This window comes from Prosopis cineraria, unplaced genomic scaffold, assembly GCF_029017545.1.
Source record: "Prosopis cineraria cultivar Desert tree isolate PC_DT_omini unplaced genomic scaffold, ASM2901754v1 PC10, whole genome shotgun sequence".
In the NCBI taxonomy this organism is placed as follows: Eukaryota; Viridiplantae; Streptophyta; class Magnoliopsida; order Fabales; family Fabaceae; genus Prosopis; species Prosopis cineraria.
In genome coordinates this window covers 3,706,497-3,727,003 of record NW_026555341.1, presented here as the reverse complement: position 1 = coordinate 3,727,003, position 20,507 = coordinate 3,706,497, and the positions used below count along the sequence as shown (strand labels likewise).

At 35.6% G+C, this 20,507-nt stretch overlaps 1 protein-coding gene, 2 long non-coding RNA genes and 1 pseudogene across 5 annotated transcripts; 2 read left to right on the top strand and 2 right to left on the bottom strand.

Moving 5' to 3' along the window:
• The first annotated feature begins 402 nt into the window (after nucleotides 1-402).
• LOC129323164 (acyl-CoA-binding domain-containing protein 3-like) lies at nucleotides 403-2,286 on the top strand. 2 transcript variants are annotated; one of them, XM_054969749.1, is made up of 5 exons: nucleotides 403-553; nucleotides 740-1,339; nucleotides 1,510-1,615; nucleotides 1,764-1,856; nucleotides 2,001-2,286. In XM_054969749.1, exons 1-4 carry the CDS (start codon nucleotides 501-503, stop codon nucleotides 1,806-1,808), a joined length of 804 nt encoding a protein of 267 aa, XP_054825724.1. In that variant the 5' UTR covers nucleotides 403-500; the 3' UTR covers nucleotides 1,809-1,856; nucleotides 2,001-2,286. The 2 variants fall into 2 exon arrangements, with proteins under 2 accessions (XP_054825724.1, XP_054825723.1); XM_054969748.1 differs by lacking the exon at nucleotides 403-553 and having other exon boundaries at nucleotides 592-1,339.
• A 1,239-nt stretch (nucleotides 2,287-3,525) lies between these two features.
• LOC129322982 (uncharacterized) lies at nucleotides 3,526-8,942 on the top strand. Of its 2 annotated transcripts, none has more exons than XR_008596329.1 (3): nucleotides 3,526-4,001; nucleotides 4,332-5,708; nucleotides 7,463-8,942. It is a non-coding gene; the product is annotated as an uncharacterized LOC129322982 (long non-coding RNA). The 2 variants fall into 2 exon arrangements; XR_008596330.1 differs by having other exon boundaries at nucleotides 3,546-4,001; nucleotides 5,450-5,708.
• On the bottom strand, nucleotides 8,817-20,254 carry LOC129322981 (probable prolyl 4-hydroxylase 9; annotated as a pseudogene).
• LOC129322983 (uncharacterized) lies at nucleotides 13,236-14,505 on the bottom strand. The gene is made up of 2 exons (XR_008596331.1): nucleotides 13,575-14,505; nucleotides 13,236-13,451 (listed from the first exon to the last, which is right to left on the bottom strand). It is a non-coding gene; the product is annotated as an uncharacterized LOC129322983 (long non-coding RNA).
• Nucleotides 20,255-20,507: the final 253 nt, after the last annotated feature.

Here is a 20,507-nt window from a genome sequence, read left to right as displayed (position 1 = left end):
GAGTTGATGGCTAACTAAATATAGATATGTATTCACAAAAAAAAAAAGATATTTGATTATGTAGACAATATTCATTACCATGCTTAACATATTTTAATTAAATTTTTATATATTTACAAAATGTATATACTTTTATAATACAATTTTCTAAAAAATATTTTTTTATTCTTGCTATCATGGTTTTAGAATTAAAACATAAACATATATATTTTCGCATCAATATGCTAGTAAGTAGTGACGATAAATGTAGCTATCATGAGCATTAGTACATTCGAATACACGCTTATTACAGGACGATCTCGCCTAAATCATGACATTCCGCACGCAAATGTGCAGATGTAATTTGTCTTTACCTGAAGAGTAGAGGCCCTATCTCTTGTCGTAGTAAGTATTACCATATAGCACTATCTTGGTGGCGGTGGCAGGGTCGTTTTCTAACACCGACCGATAAATCGCCGAGTAAAACAAGTTTGCGGACCGACACCTAATTGCACTGTGAGATGCAACCCAGAATATACCTTCCTCTTGAATGCAAAATTCTTTTCTTCTCTTGGTGATTCCCATCATCTCTATACACTCGTTCGCATTCGTTTATAGACCACCTAACCCCCTTCTCTTCCCCTCCCCCCCCCCCCAAAATCCTGTAATTCATGGAACTTTTGTGGGAATTTGCTCTGACACTGGCTGTTTCTTTTCTGCTTCCATCAATTTTCTTTAAGCTTTTCTCTGTTGCTTCCAGTGATGACGCTGATGATAAAGTAGTCATAGCCTCTCGCGATCATGGGGTTTCATCAGATGATATTCACAAAACAGAGGAGGTTGTTCTGATCGCCAGAAACTTCGATGAATTTAGAGGTGAATCAATTGTCGGCAAGCTATTGGAGGCGAATTGCGGATCCCCCAAAATACATAATGCAAAGAAGATTGATGAGAACGGAGTCTTCAGTGAAATTGAAGTTGTTGAATTGACAGAGGATCACGTTGATGAAAGTAACCAGAGGAGTCAGATTAGCGAAGGGGACAAAGAGGTTGAGATCTTGAACCCAGCTTACGATGGGAGCTGCAATGAGATTGATGAGTCTCATAAGAAGGGAACGGATGACGAAGAAAGGAAAGAATGGTTGGAAGAGGATGATTGGGAGGGAATAGAAAGTACTGAATTGGAGAGGCTTTTTGGTGCTGCAGTTTTATTTGTTGAGTCTAAGAGCAACGCTAATCGAATAGCGAATCTTGGCAACGATGTAAAGATGCAGCTATATGGATTTCACAAGATCGCCACTCAAGGGCCTTGCCAGAAACCTCAGCCAATGGCACTGAATTTCTCTGCTCGAGCTAAATGGTATTTAGTTAACTTTTATAGGTTCTGTAATCGCTTGTTCGTTTCTTCACTTAGCCATTCATTCCCTCGCAATTTTTTCTCCCTTCACCCCCCCAATGTTTAATCCAAGCCCTTTGGGTCTCTCTTAGTTATAGTTATCAGTAATCTCCCTCTCTCTTTTTGTGTGGAAGGAATGCTTGGCAGCAACTTGGGATTATGAGTCAAGAGCTGGCGATGGAGCAATACATCACTGTTCTTTCAAACAGCATTCCTGATTGGATGCCAGAAAATTTTATCGTAAGTCCATATTTTTACTCCAAATGAGTCAAACTTTCCGCATTTCTTCACCAACTCGGCCCTAGTGACTACTGATTACTGATCAGTGAGGTTGGGATTGATTGTATCTTGGAGTTTACCACTGAGAATTTGGGATTGGTCATTACAGGCAATAAATAAATCGGGTGGTGCAGAGATCCAAGCATTTGAATAGCCACAATTTGAGGGCATAAGCTGCCAAGCTAGACAATTGTATAACAAGGTATTTCTGAAGCGATACTTTCCATTTTTTTTTTTACGGTTTAGAAATTGAAAAGAATAGAGATCCCCAAATTTGTAGCAGATTCGGGCTTTTGTGAATGTCCAAGCGCGAACTGATACCTTCTATTTCGAAAATATGAAACAGAACAGCATATGATGGCAATGGAGTCACGCTTTCCGTAATTTCCTGCCTGCTTCTTATCGTCAGCTTCAACGTAGTTCTTCTGAGATTGATACATACATGTATATGGGTAATGAGGAAGGATACGGATTTCAGTTGTAGTTGTAGGGTTGTGACTTGTGAATAATGCATTGTATTATTGGATAACTTTTCCCTCTCTAGCCCTCGCCTAATGCCAGTCAGGCCATGCGCACGCCATTTACCAAGTTTGGGAATGATTTAATAAAATGATGATATTCTTTTCGCAGCATTTTTTAGCTTGACTCTCTCTCTTTGCAAGGGATTTTACAATTTCCCCATATATTTAATTTAAAAATTGATTTCTTTTTTCTATGTGAGCAAGAGTTCCGTCATATAATGTTGTTGAAGGCATACAAATATACTTAAGAATAGAAATAAAGAAATAAATATGAAATAGTACAAGCTTACACAATTTTTTTCTGGAAAATATAATGTGAGTAAACATTACGCGACTCAAAACTTCCATCGTCTGTAATATTATGGAAATAAATAAATAAATAAATAAGCACCAGATAATTTTAATCGCTCCAATGTAACTGTGTAGAACCCAAATAGAAGAGCAAAATTAGGAGCTAATCACGTTAAAGAAGTCAAAATGAATATCTAAGGGTGGTTTCCATTCTCAGTTTTATTTTTAAAAATTGTTTCCCAGTACAGTTGCAAAGTTAGAAGCTAATCATGTTGAAGAAGCCAAAGTGAAAATCTAAAGGTGGCTTCCGTTTTCATTTTTTTTTTAAAAAAATTGTTTTGCAATTCAGTTTTCCAAAACCGTTTTTCAAAACAAATAAAAACAATTATTTGGTTTGTGTTAATTTAAAAATAATTTAAAAATTTAAAATTTGATCGCGCTCATTGGCAATTAATGGTAATAGTTTATGATAATTGTTGATTAAAATAACTATAATTTTTAATAATCAAAATTTTGAAAATAAGAAAAATAAAAAATAGCTTTAATTTTTTTAAATAAAAATAAAAAAAATTAAGAAACAATTAGAGTTAAAACACTTATCCAAATAATTTTTTTTAATTTTTTTGTTTTAAATAAATTGGTCTTGAATTAAAACCAAACATGCCCTAATATTCTATGGGTGTAAAAAAAAAAAAGAAAATAAAACACTTGGGAGAAGTCCATAATTTATTCGTGCAAGCATTTTACTAAGGAAGAATATCAATGGGCCTACGAAATAATTTAATATTAAACAAGAATTTGGTCAAAATAAATACTTGTTAAAACTTAAAATTTCACTTGTCAAATGTATACTTCTTACAAGTCCTTACCTGATATTAAATCATATGAAATGATATTCTCCCAGCAACCTTCCTCTTTCTGCTTAGTTCATTTGTGCAGGAGTAGTATATTCTATCACACACAGATACCCCCCAAAACACGCATACACACAAGTTGTCTAATTGATATGGAACGACAACGACTTTAATTCTCGTGCGCGAGGAGCGAGGAAAACGACCAAAAGCGCGAACCAAAGGACGCATTTGTCCCCGCCTCTTCAGCCTAGCAACGGGACTGTTTTATATTTCGTCCGGATTTGTAAGCAGAATAATGGCATGGGCGTAACCGAGCAAATCCCTTGGGTGGATCCAATAATCCTCTCCGCTTTGACTGTGTTCTTCAGCTCCCTCACCTTCATCTGTCCGTCACGATCTACGATCAATCCTGGATCCTAACATATGGCGGAACTTCTTGCATTCACGTCCTCTGTATCTAAAGCACGAGATATTAAAAAGCCAATGGGAGTGATCTTTGAGAGCTCAGTTTGGGAACCGAATCCATTCTTGTTCATCTTCCTTTTCTTCTGTTGCTGCTTCTCAAATCTCAATCTTCCCTCTTCCTTGTGCCTCGATCTTCAACAGACCTTCAACAATATTCGACCGTGAAATTTCTTCCTTTCCACGGAAACTTCATCTTTCTTTACTCTCTTGCTTCAGGTCAGTCGGCTATTCATGCTATTATAAGATTATTTGGTTTCCAAAAAAAAAAAAAATGTGCGAACAGAAAAGGAAACTTGGAGTTTCAATTCCTTTTGTTAATGGCAGCACAACTTACAAAAAGTAAAACAGAAGCCTCAATAGAGCTTAGTTGTCCTTATTTTCTGAGTTGAGATCCGAATTTCTCCGTAGTTTTTAACATACGTTTCTTTCGTCCTGGTAACCAAATATTGAAATTCGTTGCTATTTTCTCTTTCCGGCTATTAATTATTCAATTTTGCTTCGGATTGATGATGTGAATGCCGATTTCATTTACCTCTCTGTCGTCAGTGGTGGAAGATCTGTGGTCAGCATTGGGAGAGTTTGAGTTAGTTTCTCTAATGGAATCCGAAGGGAGCTAATGGTCATGTCTCTTTGTTAGGGATATGCATCGGCCGCCTTAGCAGGCCCTTTCCTTGGCGTGCTCGCGGATTTAATGCAAGTATCTAGTTGAAGTCGCTGATGATCACCTAAAATATTTCTTTGTAATCCAGCGCTTAATAATACAAGTTCCAATTTCTGCATGCATATTTGTATTGCAGTAATGCTGTATTATGATTTGTTTTGCCGTGAATGTGATTTTCTTCTTTAGCGCGCTTCTTTGCAGTTAGCAATATATATTGAAGTATTTTCGGTTGTATTTCAGTAGACATTAATTACGATGATACTAAAAGAGAACAAACTTGCATCAGTCTTTGCATGGCCAATTATTAGGAATTAGAATGGTTATATAGTTGGAACTATATATTTTGTGGTGTCTAGCTCTTATTCCAGTGGACTGTTTTACTTTTTGATGTCTCCACCGATTCGGTCAAGATATCATCCTGCATGTCATTTGAATTTTCAAGCATGTCTCCCTCCCTATGTTAGACATGAACCCTCCTAATTATTGTATCTTCAAGACAGGTACATGTTTTTTTCATTTTTCTTTTTTCCCAAAAAAAATAAAACAGAGACACAGAGAGAGAGAGAAGGTGGTGTTCTGATGTTCTGACATGATGAAACTGACTTAGTTAATATATTTTTAGAGGTCACAAGAAAGTTTGTCTGGTCTTTTTGTTCTACACTTCTTGGTTGGCATATGGGAGAGGATGTTGGAAAATCAAAGCATTTTTGTGACTCGGATGTGTCTATCACTTACCAATACAGTATTTTTATTTACTTTCGTGACTTGGTTTATCACTAAACATGAAGAGGTAAAGAAAATACTTTCTCCTGTTATGTTGATTTTCAGAGACACAGATTTTAGTATAGATAACTTTGCCATGGGCAGTGACTGAGATCGGGGTTTATTCCATTAAACAACACTTGATCCAGAATTTTTAACTGTATTTGGCAAGTATGTGATTTCCTATGACAGAATATAGAGATGAAATATTAATGTGGACTCTCATGTATTTTGGTTGCAGCAAGGGCATAGGTTAGATTCACTTAATGACGCATTTTGGTTAACGACTTTCTTTGAGTCTGCATGTTCTATTGCTGCCCAAATGTTAGCAAATTGGCTGCGTGGCTATGATGCGGAGAGAAACATTGCTTTTCCTTCCATGAGGGATATCTTCTTAGCAATAATATCAATTGCTTTTCTCTCTAGAGGATGGACAGAAATCCCACAAAGAGCATCTTTTAAGGAGTGCAGTATGTCCTTCTATGCATATATAATTGGTGGTAAGACTTGCTTTTTATGTTCTTGTTTGCCATTTGTTTTTTCTCCTGTTTCAAACAGTTCAATATCATTTAAAATTTTGTTGGTAATTTTTTTATAAATTTTTTAAAATACATATCTTTCTTTTAATTTCTTCTTCTTTTCATTTTGATCTAGCTGTGTACCTGATTATCTTCTCTAGCTTTGACCAACACTTGGTCTTTGAATCATTTTCTGCTCCTACTAAAGCTTTTTTCTTTATTATTAACCACCAATTACTTCTTTCTTGTTGCAAAAGAACCTGCAACAGAAAGAAATCAACTGCAAAATGTTAGAGCAGGAGATGCATTTTTAGGGGGGACGAGCCAAGGAGGGGCAAAAACTTATGTTCGATGCACATATTATTTTTAATATAATTTCAACATTTATTAAATTACTATAATAATAAAATTAATTAAAATTTAAAATTATAGATGCATATAATAATTAAAAAATCAAATAAATATAATATTATCAAAATAAATAAATTACTTCAATGTAAAGAAATCATAGGTTATTATTTATTTTTTTGGCCAGAAAGAAATCATATATTAGAAGTGATACAATGTGCATTTGTTATTAGAAGCATACTTTGATTCTTTATCAAAAAAATCCATCTATAATCTTCTCTATAGTGACATTCTTTAAATAAATTCTAATTTAATTAGTCAAATTATTTGTAAAAAGTCATCTTCCATTTTATTAAAAAAATCTATTTGACAGTTAAAAAAAAGTATGGTTAAAGAGAAAAAAGTAATGTTGCGAAAGATTGAAAATCAGAGAGTGGAGAAGTAATAATGTTTTTAAAAACATATTTAAGTTTTGAAAATATTAAAGGGAAGCAGGGAACAGATAAAAAATTTTAAGGAGGCACATTTAGCCATTTTTAAATGAATGATGTTATATAAAATGCATAATAATATTATTATTATTATTATTATTATTATTATTATTATTTTCGGCCGGGGGGGGTGTTGTTATCTGTCCCTAGGTCCAAATGGTTTAAACTTTAAGTAGGAACTTTTGGATTTGATGTCTAAGTTCTCCAACAGCATGGGGATATATGTTGCAATTCCTGATTGCATATAGCAAACTTCTATTCATTATTCCTTAAAAAATAGCAAGGTTCTGGTACTTGTAATCTTTTCAATGGAACTTGGCCATGTTGTCAGTCGATATAGCAAACTGTGCATGCTAATAGTCAAATGTCTTTGCAAGAAGTTATGGAATGATTATATATGTCATTGATCGTTTTTTGTTATACTAACACAGTTGTGCTATGGCCAAATGATTATGTTCATATTAACATTATCCTGAAAATTCTCATAAATGCATACAGAATGATTAAAGAACTTGCTGGATTCTACTAATGAAATTTTCTTGTTAATTCTGTTTTTTCCCCCATGTAATGTGGTAGTTTACTGAAAACAACATGCTGATGACTATTCTATAATTAACGGATAAAAGGATATGGTTGTTGGCTTGGGCACAATCTTGCCTTCACTTTTCTGTTAGAATTTTTCGGATCCTCTGGGAACCTACAGTGGTGGTAGGATGTTGTAACCTAAAAGAACTATTTAAACACCGTTATAATAGTGTATGAAGAACATACTTGAAACATTGAAACTGTATTTTATTGCATACAATTTCTTGGCTTGCTTTCCTTTCTTCTTTAGGCTTCCTTCCATTCATTAAATGTTAGCATGGAATTAAAAAAGGAAAATATAACGGTTCTCAGGCCATCATCGTGGGAAGTAAGGAGCGACAAGATGGAGCCACCGGTGACACCCGTACAGGAGGGAGGAAAATACATTTCAGAACCAATGAAGCTCAACTTTTAGGCAGTGCAGAACTAGACAGGCTTGTGGTAAGTAAGGGCCTGCTGATAACTGATTGACACTTCAAATTCAATGTCTGTTTCATCCCTTTGATCTTTAGGAGAATATCACCAAAGGACCACTGGAGCTATTTTATATCAAAGAAGAGCTTTAAGATTATAATTTTTCACTGCACCCCCTTAGTCCCTAGCTGCAATAAGTTTTTATGGGAAATGACCGAATTATCCCTAAAATTTAAAGTAACAAGTGTTCATCCTACATAAGCAACAAATCATTTGAGTTTTGATAATAATTAATTCATAATTAACAATACATTTGAAATTTAACAAAATTGAAAAAACAACATGAGTTTAATGAAACAAGTGTTCACCTTGCACAAAAATAATTCATTTAGATTTTGACAATAACCAATTCATAATTAACAACAACACATTTAGAATTCAACAAGATTGAAAAACTAACAAAACATAGGTTTAATAGAACAAGTGTTCATCTTACATAAACAAATTGTTCAAATTTTGACAACAATATATTTGGATTTTAATAAGGTTGAAAAACTGATATCATGAGTTTCATAAAACAAGTCATTTGGGTTTTGACAACAATAAATTCATGCTTGAAAACACATTTGGATATTAACCTCTTTCATTAAAAAGGAAAATTAAGTCATTTCTTATAAAAAATTATTTTTAGCTAAGGACCAAAAGGTGCAGTGAAATATTAAAATCTTAAGGCCCTTCTTTGATATAAAATATTTTTAGTAGTCCTCAAGTGATATTTTCCCTAGATCCTTTGTGCATAAGACCATGGTCCACTGGAGCATGTGGGCCATCAGTAGGTATGCAGGAGTAGAGGCTTCATCGTTGTAGCTTGTTTCCTTTTGCTGCATGTTGCTGTTTGGACTTGTGCTTATGGAGATCTAGCCGACCAAGTAAAGCATTTGAAGCCGCAATTACTGTTATGAAGCTCTTGGCTAAAAAAAATTTAAGCAGCCAGCCATGAGTTTTTTATTAACTGAAGCCACAATTTAGTTCGTGGTTCTACTTGAACTTCTCCCACCAAAATTTTGGCTAGTTGGCGGTTGGTTTGAAAACTTGGGAAATTGTTTTTCCACCGTGATATACATATAGTGACAAATAAATAGAATATTTTAAGCATTAGTGGGACTTCAGGTTGTCATGGGCTTCTGTTTGATGCAGAGGCATCGTCTTGATTATATTTAGCATTAGATAGACTGCATTATTTGCCCCCAAAAAAAAAAACGTTGTAGATTGCATTATTGAGGAAACCCGTTATTGTACATAGATGTTTCAGTGTATATATTTTGGAGATCTCGCAAGAATTCGAAAACTATAAAGCTTTTCACAAGCTGTTGTAAAAGTTCAAGCGCAACATGGTGATCATCTGAAGTCTGCCTGTACATTCTCAGCATCTCATGTTGACATTTCCCCCCATAAATGCACCAGACCCAAAAGATTCAAACGGCACAATCGAAAGACCGTCAAAAGCTTTTCATTAGTATGACCCTACAAGAGTGTCAAAAATGAACCTAAATCAAAGCAGAGAAATGAAAACTAGGATCAACTTAAAATTTTGTAGCGCAATCTCAAGTACAATACATCTAATCAAATTGTTCTTGATCCCTTATCCACTTCGTTGCCACCCACTTCTCCCCTTTAATCACAGGGCAGCTCCCGTGAAGTGATGTCTGTCCCAGCATTCAAAGAAAGGTGATCATTAAGAAGGCCGCTAAATTAGTAGTTTGCAAAGACGAGTCCCTATAAATAGTCGAACTTAATATCTTCTAAATCTTTTGACCTGATATACTTATTCCCCCCTCCCCAAATACCCTCATGGGGTTATATCTTGGAACCGCGATAACCAGAATTAAAAATATTATCATTGGCAAAGAGTGATTATTTTCTCTTCCATAATTAATTAGTATTGCTGAAGCTTTTTATATCCAGTCGCTTGACACCTGATTTGTTAACATCAGCTTTAGGGAAATGCCTTAGACAATAATCTTTTTTTATTTGCTGTGTTCTTAATTGTAGAATACAACATCTAATTTTATTCATTTCATTCTCAAATTCACTATTAATCACTTCAGCACTTTCAGCCTTTACAGATGAATATTTGATCATTTATGAAATCAATTTTAATCATGTATAATTTATTAAACTCAGTTCCAAATTATTTTTCAAATTAGGTTATTTTTCTCCATGGAAAGATTTTTCTTCTTTTCTTTTTTGGGTGTGCTTTATTTTTTGGGAAAATGACAAAAAAAACTTTAAAATATATAAATGACAATTAAATACCACGAAATGTGAGGGGCTTGTATGACATTTTAATTTTTGAAATGACATATTTGCAATTAGTAACCACTATGCATTGAAAAGTGACTGCTTTGATCAAGAAAATGATCAAAATAGAATAAAAAGTGACTACTTTTTTGCAAATTTATTTATCAATTAATGTAATTAAAGTAGTGATTTTCAGAAAGGAAGTAGTCATTTTTCTAATCCATTTATAAACCACAAATTTACATAAAAGTAGTCATTTTCTATTTCATTTTAGTCAATAGCTAAACCAAAATAATCATTCGCTCATGTATAATAGTCGTCACTGATTTTTCGTATTTATACTTGACTGATAAACAAAATTTTCAGAAAAAAGTAATCATTTTTTATTCAGTTTTAGTTAATAATCCAATCAAAGTAGTCATTCCCAACACAAAATAATTACCGAGAGCAAATATATCATTTTGTCAAAAATCAAAATGCTAAACAAGTCCCTTGGGACTAAATAATAATTATCTATTTTGGGAATTTTTTTTTGGTCATTCTCCCTTTTTTGGCGGGGGTTATCTTTTGCATGATTTAAAAAAAAAATGTTTAGCAGGCATATTTGCCTCACCCAGAAGACATAAATAGAGAGAGAATGTATCGACTATCGAGCATCAAAGCCGATACATAAATATACTAACCGGGTCAATTGTACCATTATGGAACAGTGAATAAAATAGGAGCCCATCTCCCTGGCGAGGCCTTACTCGTAAGCCTGTACATTCCTCGTAGTTGTAGCTGCCATCCATATTCTGGCCATTCTGCAGATTGGATAATTCGCTTACTGCCTAGGTATCCCATTAAAATTGGAATAAATGGAACTTAATATGCACAGGCAAATTAGATTTTACCTCAAATGGAAACATGGTCTCCCCGCCTTCCACAACATCGGTTAAATACAGCAAAAAAGAAGCCACCTGCGTGGTCAAACCAAACATATATTCAGAAATGGACTGGAGAGAATTATGACGAACAGTCTAAGAGACAGGAGAGGTCTTTCACAAAATGGCAATTTGTCCCCTTGAGTTTGGTAGTGAGGAGTCTGTCATTCATATTCTGAGAGATTGTCAAACAGCTAAAAATGTGTGGTCATCTATTATAAATCCTAACATTTCCTCTAGTTTCTTTTCTTGTGACTTGCAGGAATGGCTCAAGTGGAACATGAACAATCATGCGACTAACAGGGAGTTTAACAGATGGAAGTGGCACCAAGTCTACGCCTACACATGCTGGTTATTGTGGCTGGCAAGGTGTAAGCTAGTTTTTTGAAGGCAAAAGACAAATCCAAATCAGATCAAGCACATATGCATCCACAGACTTGTTGAAGACTCAACCATGAGGCTACATAAGGACACCATCTCAATACCCAACGTGATGAGTAACAGGATTTGGAAGCCCCCGCCTAAAGGAATGCTCCGTCTCCACGTAGATGACTCTGTTGTCGCCAATGAACATGTAGTGTGTGGTGGTACTGTTCGAGGTTCTCAAGGAAACTGGGTTTTGGGATTTAGACGAAGCTTGGGTCGATACCCAATAACAATTGCAGAGATGCTGGATATTCAGACGAGATTACAGATATGTAACCAACAAGGTCCTGATAAAATCCAAGTGTATAATGATTCCTTGGATGCACTGAACCTTATTTGGAGGGATAATCTGATAAATCATCCTTTTGAGATGGATATTCAAAACACACGAATACTTGTGTGTGCAGCTCGGGATGCTAGTTGGCACTATGCCCGTAGCGAACGTCTGCAGGTCGCCGGCTTTTTAGCCAAGACAGCTCACTTGGAGGAGGAATGCCTTATCATTTTTGATGAATTTCCTGATGTTTTTATTAACCTAGGCTTGAACCTTATTAGGTCTGTTAACTACTAGTCAAGCTTTTGCTTGCATTTTCATATTACAAAAAAGAAAGGGACTGGGAGCAAAAAAACAATTAACTTGTTAAAAAATCAGGGGGGGGGGGGAGGGAGGGAGAGAGGAGTAAAAATAGGCGGAAAGAGGAAATGATTTTAAGAGATAGAATATAATTTTAAAAAGTCACATTAGGAGGAACTTAGATATTGATAGAAAGGAAAAGGAATGATAGTTAGGTTCTGAAAACTTAAATTTAATAACAATTAGGTCCAAAAATATTTTATCAGATGAGTTGCAAACATAGACGGTGAATACTAGAGTCTCGGTTGCAAATCATTAGAACTGACACATAAGACTTCAATGCTTAATTTGGAACTGAAACTCCCATACTTGCAAATGTCAAAATTGATATTCACAATGTATCCTAGACAAAAAATTTGGAACCTAACTGTCATTTTTGGGATCTAGGTGTCATTCCTCCAAGAAAGTAGTTGGGTTACGAGTGCATGAATTTTTTTTAGCCAAATACTAGTTACACACGTAAGAATACTTTATTTTGAAAACTTTTCCTTAACGCTTCTCACGAGTGCACTTAATCGACAGAGCCATATTTGGTCCAATGAGCACCATCGAGCTTAAAGAGTAGTAGTCATAATGCGGATAACAGATGTCCACTCAATATGCAAGATGAAGTATCCAGGTCTCAGTTCAGGAGGTAGGAAAGTTAAGGCACCTGTGATTGGACCCTAGGCACACTAAATCAATTATATAAAAGAGCACCATATGATCGGTTCAATCAAGGGACCGGTGGCATGATAGCATTAACAAATGAAAAGTAGTTTTCCATGAATGGCAGTCGGTAGAAACTGATAAGTCCTCTGTTGATTGGTGAATGAACGTGACCACTTTCCGTAGAACAACTAAATCAGAAATTGCATTAATGAATGAGAATGTACGAATTTTAGTTCAAAGCGTACCCTTTGGCTCTTTTGAGGGCCATATTCAGACGGATTGAATGCGTCATAATGAGAATTATATTTCTGTCCAATCTCATAGCGCAAAATATTGAATGCCTGAAACATGGTGATTCCTCAGACAATTTTAAAAATCACCCTGAAAATAAAACCTCTGCAAACTCAACAAAAGCAAAAAACATGGTGATTCCTCAGACAATTTTAAAAATCACCCTGAAAATAAAACCTCTGCAAACTCAACAAAAGCAAAAAACTCCGAGTTGCAGATAATATAAGCCCAGGAAGGCTAGCCAAATCAACGCAACGAAGTAGTTTAAGAGTAGAAACACAAAAGTCTTGATATGACTACCTTTTTTCCCCCTTTTTGTATTTATAGTTTCTACCAGCAATAGACGCGCCTGGATTAGAACCCCCGTCATTTCCCATTTTATATAAAGTTAAATTTAAACATGATTCTATTAGCCCACCAACCTTACCAGTAACTTTATGCAAAATAACGAGAGAAAAAGCATAATAGATGAATCTTTACAGTCATGGGAGAAGATATCTGGAGCTGAAATGACCAATTTATATTGAAAACCAAAAACATAATATCACTGGAAAACAACGATATTGTTATTAGAAACAGTAATTGACTCAGGTCATGTCAAACATCTAATTTTGTAATCCCCCTGCCCCATGGCAGCTGGGGTGCTCAATTCTGTAACTTTCTGCAAAAGCAAATGCAGAAAGGAGCTCAATTCCGTAACTTTATAATCTCTAGAACATTAGCAAAAGAACTAAAAATAGAAAGTTAGAATGCATAATTTTAGAGAAGCCTGCATTATTCTGACCTCATCGTGAACGCCACATCACTACCTTAACAGTCTCAACTCTGCCCCAATTCTCCCACTAATGCAACAAATGACTCATAACAGTTCTACCAATAAACCAAACAAAAGTTCACCATCCCATAACAATTTTCTGTGCAGATTTTTCATATTTAGTCCATGATAACAAAGGCAAGAAAAACATATATAGAATGGAATCATTAGCAAATTTTCTAACTTTATTTGGAATGTGTTAAAGGAAAATTAGCAGCGGAAGTTATCCTACCTTGTCCTAGGAAAAGAAAAAGAAAAAGAAAAAGAATGCAAATGAGAAAAACAGTTCATGTAAACTTCATAATTGTCATTTTCCCCAACAAGGGAGGAAAAAGTTAGAATAAATGGTGATGGCGTTCTGAATTACAAAAATGTTCTCCTTAAGTACCTCCTCAGAGAACTTAGTCATGTACAAATATTTAATTTTAAATTTTTCTCTACAATTTCATCCCCTCATTTATTTGACATCCAAACATAAGAGAATGAATTTATATTCTACTCCCACATCTCGATTCCTCTCATTTCCTTTCTTCTCATATTCTTTCCCTCCAGATTGAGTTCTCAACGGAAAGCTCAGAAGCCACAAACGATGAGGAAAACGAAACCAAAGAACAGGTCTTGCAGAAGATACAGAAAAAAACAAGAGGTACATGCCAGTTTGAAATAAGAAAAATCCAGATAGCCCTTCCATCAGCCCAGCCCAAAAGACCTAGTCCTTTTCCCCAATATAAGCAAATTTACATTCCAAAGTAATGGACATGATTGATGAGGCCAGTTGCAAGAAAGAAAGAAAGAAAGAATTATATACTAACAGCTCTAATCACATATACAAAGTCAAACAATCATTAACTGAAGCAAAACACAAGCAAAATATATCAGATTAACCAGACAGATTTTAGGACATTACCTCTCCGTGACTCCTGGGAATCATAGTTGCTCTGGCAATTTTTTCCTCTATGACATCCAAAGTCCCAGATTTATCATCAGAAGCACTAAGAAAAACACCTGTGCTGTTTACAAAAGAAAAAAGAAATTATAAGTTTATGATATGATTGCTTTGACTGCATGACATAATATGTGTTAAGAATATTAAGGGGTCATAAAAAAATTACAAACTATCACAAATTCTTCCACAGGATAGATTTTTACATAAGATTGCAGTTGCCCCATAAATAAGCATGTAAAATATCAATATGATACCAAAACCTCCAGAATTGAAACTCTCCAAATTAGTTGTGGGCATCCCTTTTATACTTCATTCCTCCAAGCAAGCGCATACAAAACATATATGATTTGATTTCCTGGATGGAATTTTAGAGTTCAGAACGTCATGGTGTAATGTAATGATTTTGAGCACTGTGACTCAGTTTAAAATGCACTGAACTTATAAAACTTGTCATCCAAAATCTACATGCGGTCTAAAATTCCATACATCTCAAAACTTCCATACTGCTCATTATAAGGCCTAGTCTTCCAGATACGAGGTCAAAATTCACGAAGTTTCTAACAAGATGCACTCATATCTTGGTCAAAAACTCCATAATTTAAGTTAAAAGCTAGATGTGGAAGAGTAAACATTAGGAAAATTAATCTGACAGCATCTTCGCTTTTTAGGTGCTGAAATACATGATACATTTATGATTTAACTATAATCCCCATCAGAAGTATCTTGAATTTTGGAATTAACTAAGAATCTCTAGAATCCTTTAATGTGGCTAGCCTACAGCAATACCATTTTGGAATTAGCCTACATTTAACTATAATCCCCATCAGAATCATCGTGAATTCTGGTCTTAGCATTTGGATTAGCGTTAGTTAAAATAGAATTTGGATAAAATTTATTTATAAGCATCATTTTAGGTAAAATTGATTTAATCAAAATGCAGAAGCATGTGAGAGCTGCTTACGAGAAAATCCATTGTTAGGCTTTCATAATTGATTTAATCAAAATATGGGTGTTTGGTTGAGCAACTAGATAATTGATTTAATCAAAATATGGGTGTTTGGTTGAGCAACTAGATAACTGATTTAATCAAAATATGGGTATTTGGATAACTTTTAGAAAAACACATTTTGAACTTTCATAATTGATTTTTTGGGCCATCCAAACAAGCTTCATAAGTTTGGCATCTTGATTTTTTCACTAATACTAATGCGGATGGAACAAGTATTATAAACTCCGCCTATGTTTATAGCCGGTCCCAAGCCCGGGTAAAGGAGGAGGGTTGTGTTAGGCCATCAACAGCCAATGTAAAAATTTGTTGAATCTATCATGAACATAGACAATAGACGTTATAATGTTAATGCTAGGTCGTTGCCCGTAAGTAACGCGCTGCATGGCTCGAGTACAGTGATAAGTGAGTTAGAGCCGCTGCATCGGCGCCCGGATGTAGTGTTAAATGAGCAAGGGCTACCGCGTCATTCTGGACGCACGCGGCTAAAGAAGTTAGTCCATAAGAGCAAAATTAGATTTGGTACTTGGAATGTTGGGACATTAAATTGTAAATCTGTAGAGGTTGTAGGGGTTATGATTCAAAGGAAAATCAATATCCTTTGCTTGCAAGAAACAAAATGGCGTGGAGAAGGAGCTAAGGATATTCAAGGTTTCAAACTTTGGTATACAGGAAAAGTAAGTGCACGCAATGGAGTAGGCATCATTATAGATAAGGAGTGGAAGAAGAACGTTGTAGAAGTTAGCAGAATTGGAGACAGAATTATTTCTTTAAAAATGATAATTGGACGTGAGACTGTTAATATTGTTAGCGCTTATGCGCCGCAAGTCGGGACAGAAGCCAGTCTTAAGGAATTATTTTGGGAGGATCTGGAGGGGTTGATTCGACACATACCACAGAGTGAAAAGATTTTTATTGGAGGAGACTTTAATGGGCATGTCGGGAGGGAAGCTGGTCAGTATGCGAGGGTGCATGGTGGTTTTGGTTTTGGAGAGCTAAACAATGAAGGGCAAACTCTTCTTGATTTCTCATTGGCGTATGATTTTAAGATTGCCAACACTTGTTTCAAGAAGAGAGATGAGCATCTCATCACTTACAAAAGTGGAGCCTCAAGGTCGCAGATTGATTTTCTTTTGGTTAGGAACACAGATAGAAAACTTTGTAAAAATTGTAAGGTGATCCCTGGAGATGCTGTAACGACACAACATAGGGTCCTAGTCCTTGATGTGTGTATTATGAGTAAAATCCAAAAACGTCGACAAGTAGTAACACCAAAGATTAGGTGGTGGCAATTAAAAGGTGAGAAGCAAGATATTTTCAAGCGAAATCTTTTGGATAAAGGAATTTGGGATTCTCAGGGAAGTGCTAACATCATATGGGAGGATATGGCTAAAAAGATACGGGAGGTTGCAAAAGTAGTTTTGGGAGAATCGAAAGGTTCTGGTCCGAGAGATAAGGAGTCTTGGTGGTGGAATAATAGTGTACAGGACAAAATCAAGTATAAGAAGAACTGTTTTAAAGCCATACATTTGTGTAACAATGAGGAAAATTGGGAGAGGTACCGTATGGCTAAGAAGGAAACTAAGAGAGCTGTGGGTGAAGCTCGTTCCAAAGCTTTTGAAGAATTTTATAAGAACCTTGAGACGAAGGAAGGAGAGCAAAATATTTATAAGATTGCCAAGAGTAGGGAAAGAAAATCAAGAGATCTAGAACAGGTAAGGTGTATTAAGGATGAAGAGGGAAGAATTTTAGTTACAGATGATGAAATAAAAAAATAGATGGGAGACTTATTTTTCTAAACTTTTCAATGATGGAGAGGATTCATCTAGTAACTTGGAGGATTTAGTAACTGGTGAAGGAGAACAAAATTTGTCATTCTATCGAAAAATACGTGATAAGGAGGTAAAGGAAGCTCTTAAGAAAATGGCAAATGGTAGAGCTAACGGACCTGATTGTATATCTATCGAAGCGTGGAAATGTTTAGGTGAAGAAGGGGTGAGATGGTTAACTAAGTTATTTAATGTGATTTTACGGTCCAAGAAATGCCTGATGAGTGGAGAAGTACATTAATTCCTATTTATAAAAATAAAGGAGATATTCAGAATTGTACTAACTATAGAGGGATTAAACTCATGAGCCACACAATGAAATTGTGGGAGAAAGTAATTGAGCACAGGTTGAGATTGGAGACAAGTATTTCTGAGAATCAATTTGATTTTATGCCAGGTAGATCAACTACAGAGGCAATTTATCTACTAAGGGGATTAATGGAAAAGTATCGTTGTAAAGATAAAGATTACACATGGTTTTTATTGATTTGGAAAAAGCTTATGACCATATATCAAGAGAAGTGCTTTGGAAAGCGTTGGAAAAAAAGGGAGTACGGATTGCTTATATTAAAGCCATACAAGATATGTATGAGGGGGTAAAAACTAGTATAAGAACGCCTAGTGGTCAAACAAAGGATTTTCCTATAAAGATTGGACTACATCAGGGATCATCTCTGAGTCCTTATTTGTTCAACTTGATTTTAAATGTTTTGACGGAACATATTCAAGAGGAAATCCCGAAATGTATGCTCTTCGCGGATGATATAGTTCTTATAGCAGAGACAAGAGAAGAGGTTAATTGCAAACTTGAGTTATGGAGAAGGACATTGGAGTCGAAAGGTTTCGTCTGAGTAGAAGTAAGACGGAATATTTATATTGTAAATTTGGTAAAGGACTATTCGAAAATAATTTGGAAGTGAAATTGGGAGATCAAATTATACCTCAAGTGGAAAAGTTTAGATATTTGGGAGCCATTATTCAAAATGATGGCGAAATCAGTGGAGATATTTCACATAGAATTCAAGCTGGGTGGTTTAATTGGAGAAAAGCTAAAGGAGTTATTTGTGACCGTAAGGTGCCTAATAAACTTAAAGGAAAGTTTTATCGTACTGCTATCAGACCGGCAATGTTATATAGTAGTGAATGCTGGGCTCTAACGGGACAGCAAGAGCATAAAGTTGGAGTAGCAGAGATGAGAATGTTACGATGGATGTGCGGACATACACGTAAAGATAAAATTCGAAATGAGCACATACGTGAAAAAGTGAGGGTGGCACCTATTGAGGAAAAAATGGTAGAAAATCGGTTGAGATGGTTTGGGCATGTACAAAGAAGACCAAGGGAGGCACCAGTGAGAAGAGTGGAACATATAACTTTGAGTCCGATTAAGAGAGGTAGAGGAAGGCCTAAGAGAACACTCTTGGAAGTTGTTGAACGTGATCTCTTAATTAATAATATTTCTAAAAGCTTAATAAATGATAGAGCACAATGGCGTCTTGCAATCCATGTAGCCGACCCCACCTAGTGGGATAAAGGCTTGTTGTTGTTGTTGTTGTCAGTCCAGTTTATAACTATGTTATATGTACTATCCTGCATTTAAACACACGGTACCTTGTTCTAATGCCTTTTGTATTCTCCTCTGTTTCTCCCTTGCGTAACGCCAGGGTTGATGGTTTGAGGCCTGACTTTGCAGTATCAATTATGCTTTCACATTCTTCTGCACTTGCAAAATAGGAAAATATAGAGCACGCGGTTTCCAGCTCAAAACCTAAGGAATAAAAGCACGAGATACTTCATTTGAGAATCAATACAGACGAACTACTTCCACGTCAAGAAAGACTGAAAATATATATATATATATATATATATATATTTGGACTCATCCATTAATGACTCAAGTTATTGAAGTCAATTATCCATCAGAAAATATAGCTATGCTTACTGTTTGCGATTATCTTAGAAAATAGATAACGAAATAGTTTGGAAATTTCTGCTCTTACACATTAACACCGATGAAATCAAATAATAATTTAAATTAACCAAAGTCAGAGTCATCTGAAGTCCTGAACACGTTGAATTGTTGAAACAAATATTTTTGCCGGTAAGAAATCAAAAATGCCGCACCGACTCAACAGATGAAATTCAGATGTTTAACTAATCACGCGATGAAACATTTCAGCTAAAAAGTTTGAGAACGCTTGATAAACAAAATTGCGCACCTGGAAAGGAATTGAGGTAAGAGAATCATCACCGGACTCTCCAGCAGGCAACAAATAATTATCAGTCTCCACCGTCGTCGATTCAAGCAACCTCGGCCTCGGCCTCACGCCATATAGATCTTCCTGCCAATACTCATTGATATGTAACTCAGATATTTTCCAAGTAAAAAAAAGAAAATCAGAGGAAGGTATAACAAAGCAAGCAGAAAATATGATTATGATTTAGAAGAAAGACCTTAGAATGAGGGAAGAGACTAGAGCCAAAGAATCCAGCCAGAAAGAAGAAGATGCATATGAGGAAAACAGAAGGCAAGGCGAACTTCTTCGTCCTCCAGCTCCAGTTTCCTTTTACAGTTTTGGCTTTCATTTGGATTCTGGAGAGTTCTCCTCCGAAATTCGAAGGCTGAAGAGGTCCCGTTTGCTTCTCTTGCTCCCACGAAGATCCAGATGGGTGCTGGTTTGCTGATCGGCTGGGTCAGATGAATCCAGTCTTCTCAAGACTTGACACCTAGGACTATAGACTCACTGACTTTGAATTTTTTGTTATGAAATCGTCTCCCTGGGCAACGATGAATCCCCGTGAGACGACCCGAGCCGAGCTTAGTATTCTTTCATTCGTTGGACTTGGACTTGGACAGCTGGACCCCAGTGAGACGCCCTTTCTCGAATCACATTTTCAGCTCCTTTTTTAATAAGATGAGATCCGATTACCTGATATTTGCTATTTTTACTGTAAATGAGGATTTCTTATCTACTTTTCCCCATTGGAATTTTTTTTTTTTTCCTTTGAAATTTCCCCAGGTTGGTATAATCATTATAAACTTTCAAGACCAGAATCCAAAGAAGATAAATCATACTTGGTCCTTGTTAATCAAGATAAATATTTTATAATAATATATTTTA

Excerpts from the sequence above, each read along its gene's own strand:
- LOC129323164 (XM_054969748.1), top strand. The coding sequence starts at position 651 with ATGGAACTTTTGTGGGAATTTGCTCTGACACTGGCTGTTTCTTTTCTG. Across the intron at positions 1,340-1,509 it reads TTCTCTGCTCGAGCTAAATG|GAATGCTTGGCAGCAACTTG; the intron begins GTATTTAGTTAA and ends TTTGTGTGGAAG. Across the intron at positions 1,616-1,763 it reads GGATGCCAGAAAATTTTATC|GCAATAAATAAATCGGGTGG; the intron begins GTAAGTCCATAT and ends TGGTCATTACAG.